At 39.0% G+C, this 3,360-nt stretch overlaps 1 protein-coding gene across 1 annotated transcript in view; it reads left to right on the top strand.

Moving 5' to 3' along the window:
• Positions 1–3,035, top strand: part of Spef2 (sperm flagellar 2) — a 163,231-nt gene extending 160,196 nt beyond the window's left edge. Inside the window, exon 37 of the mRNA XM_021183947.2 lies at positions 2,946–3,035. Coding sequence (XP_021039606.1) covers positions 2,946–3,035 — 90 coding nt within the window. The remainder of the gene's footprint in view (positions 1–2,945) is intronic.
• Positions 3,036–3,360: the final 325 nt, after the last annotated feature.

Below are 3,360 nucleotides of genomic sequence, written 5' to 3'. Positions count from 1 at the left end.
AAGGAAGGAAGGAAGGAAGGAAGGAAGGAAGAAAGGAAGGAAGGAAGTAAGTAGAAAGATAATAAACATTGCAGACTTGTCAGGGGCTTCTCATGCTGATGCTGTTCATCTTTACGCCAGGTATCCATGGACAAGTAAATAGATCACATTTTTTTTAAATGAACCTTAACCACAGTGATGTTATTTGAAGATTGTTCGAGATAAGCAGAGCCAAAGCTAGAATGTGGTTTTTCAAGGTTAAGAAGTTGTTTGCTATTATAAACAGTGGGAAAATGAAGGTTGCAGCTTCAGAGTTCTGTGTTTACAAAGTCTGGGTGTAAAAGCCACAGCATTTAAAAATACAGACTTGAAAAAAAAAAGAGGATTACATGAAATGGTAACGACACACCTTAGTTCTGCTCCTGTTTCAAAGTGGACAGGCTCAGTGCTTATGGGAACAAGTCCTAGATTCTTGGAAGTGTGTGATGCTGGGAAATGTGTGGTCCGATTTCACAGCATCCTGTGTTTCACAACTGTACCATGGAGATAACTGTTAGGCCTTCCTTGTGGGGCTTTGGCATGGATAAAATGAGTGCACAAGCATCAAATCGCTGAGCTCAGTTCCCGGCAGATAAAAAGCAGATACCACTGCTGATACTGACACTGAGGTGGATACAGAAACATCAGAACCAGACACGCTCGCAAGTGAGACGGACCGTGTGCAGTGGCAGCTCGATGGACAGACAGATGGCTCAGTTCTCAAACTCTCCAGAGAGAGACAAAGTTTTCCCTGGCAGGCGGCCACAGTGACCAAGTGTTAAACTGAAATCCCAGGAAGAGTCAGAGGTGAATACGATCGGAAACTCCAGACTTGGTGCTGGAATTTTTTTTTTATTAATTTTTACAGATTTGCAGTAACATCATGTACTTTTTTTTTCTACTCCTCTAGACCTTGTACTGAGAAAGTATATCCAAAAGTATTTTTGAATCATTAAGGAAATGATTTGTGTAAAGGTTACAAAATGAGTGGGAACATCATAACCAGGGAACAAAGTCAATTTTCTGCGACAAATATGTGACTGTGACAAGCATCCGACACTTCCAGTCCTCTCTCCAATCTGCTGACAACAGCCCCCTATTTCATCTTGAATTTTCCAATGCTGGTTGGCATGTATCTAGAGCATGCAGGTCACGTTGCCCATGCTGCAGAGTGTCAGACAATCACAAAATGAATACCTTAGTTCACAGATAACTAAGGTCTACCAACATATATGCCCATCCTCTAGCATTGCAGCAAGCGGGACCTAGACATCAGTGTAAGCCACTGTTCTTTTCCACATAGCTCACTCAAGGTTGCCCACTGTCTTTAAGGAGGTCAATGTTTTGAAGAAATGGGGTCAGTATCGGTCCTGGCAGGAACACATAAGCAAACCAACAAGATAGAGAGTGAAGCAGCCTGTGTCTTCATGTGTAAGGTGACCACAATCTGAAAGCTCTGCAGTCATCGCTGGAGCAAAGAAATTTACATTTGTAAAGCATTTTCCTAAACTTTGGGGGAAAATTAAAAATTAACATTACAGCTATGCAATTTTTGTGCTTTGTGTATATTAGAATGTTCATTCTACATATATAAGTTCACATTTATGTTGAAAAAAATTATGATTTAAGAAATTAAAGTATTGATCTTTCACTTCCATATTTAGAGTCACACCAAGGTATTTTATATTATTTGTGACTCTTGTGAAGGGTACTGTTTCCCTAATTTCATTCTCAGACTGTTTATCCTTTGTGTAGAGAAAGGCCATTGACTTATTTGAGTTAATTTTATATCCAGCTATTTCACTCAAGAAGAACAAAGACCAAAATGTGGACACTTTGCCCCTTCTTAGAATTTGGAACAAAACACCCATGGAAGGAGTTACAGAGACAAAGTTTGGAGCTGAGACAAAAGGATGGACTATCTAGAGACTGCCACACCCGGGAATCCATCCCAAAATTAGCCTCCAAATGCTGACACCATTGCATATGCCAGCAAGATTTTGCTGAAAGGACCCTGATATAGCTGTCTCTTGTGAGGCTATGCTGGTGCCTGGAAAACACAGAAGTGGATGCTCACAGTCAGCTATTGGATGGAACATAGGGCCCCCAATGGAGGAGCTAGAGAAAGTACCCAAGGAGCTAAAGGGGTCTGCAACCCTATAGGTGGAACAACAATATGAACTAACCAGTACCCCCTGAGCTCATGTCTCTAGCTGCATATGTAGCAGAAGATGGCCTAGTTGGCCATCATTGGGAAGAGAGGCCCCTTGGTCTTGCAAACTTTATATGCCTCAGTACAGGGGAATTCCAGGGCCAAGAAGTGGGAGTGGGTGGGTAGGGGAGTGGGGGGTATGGGGGACTTTTGGGATAGCATTTGAAATGTAAATGAAGAAAATACCTAATAAAATAATAAAATAAAATAATAAAAAAATAGAAATTAAAGTATTTTAACATTACCATCTCTGATAGTAAGAAAAAAAATGAAGAAATGGGAAAAATCCCAGGGGGAAAAATCTACTGCTCAAAATTTCTACATTTAAATTTCTATGTAGATATGATTAACTTGGCATTATATTTTTCTTTAATAGAGTGTGAATACTGTCTTATTCATTTATAGAAAAATAATCTTTTGGTTTACACACTATATGACAGAGTTAAGTAATTGCTTTTATAAATACTACTTATCAAGACAACTCCATTTACAGGACTAGAAAGGAGAATTTCTAATACCCTGAGCTATCATTACAAGGATAGAACTTGGGGTTTCAGAATGGAATTCACACTAAGTGGGAAAGATTTTTTCTCGGAGAAAACAAAAGAAAAGACTAAAGGAAAATGCAACTGTTTAATAACTGCCATCTACGATGTCCATCAGTCATAAATTCTTAATTTTCATTTGTAACTTCTCTTTGATTTTTCTCTCCTAGGACATTAAAATGATTCTTCAAAGGAGTGAGCATGCACAAGGCAGTGATGGAGAAAGGTCACCATCAAGACTTACAGACGAAAAGAAGTGAAGGCTGTGGGTTTGGTTTTTTGGGTTTTTTTTTGGTTTGTTTTATTTTGTTGAATAAATATTCATAATCAAATTGACCATGGCGTTTGTTGTGTGCATTGTTGTGAGGGGTGTAGGTGTGACTACTCAGTTGATGAGAAGCTCTTAAACAAAAACCTCAATTTAGAGAACATTTTAGCCATAAAATGCTGAGAGAGAGACACAGAGAGAGAGAGAGACAGAGAGACAGAGAGACAGAGAGAGACCTTAAAGACAAAAAAATGAATTTTTAAGTGATCCTGGAAAAAGAAATTACCAGAAACAATACACTCAAAGTAAGGCATGAA

Source organism: Mus caroli, chromosome 15, assembly GCF_900094665.2.
Source record: "Mus caroli chromosome 15, CAROLI_EIJ_v1.1, whole genome shotgun sequence".
Taxonomy (NCBI): Eukaryota; Metazoa; Chordata; class Mammalia; order Rodentia; family Muridae; genus Mus; species Mus caroli.
Note: the sequence above shows the minus strand (reverse complement) of the source record. Positions and strands in the feature narration are given on the sequence as shown.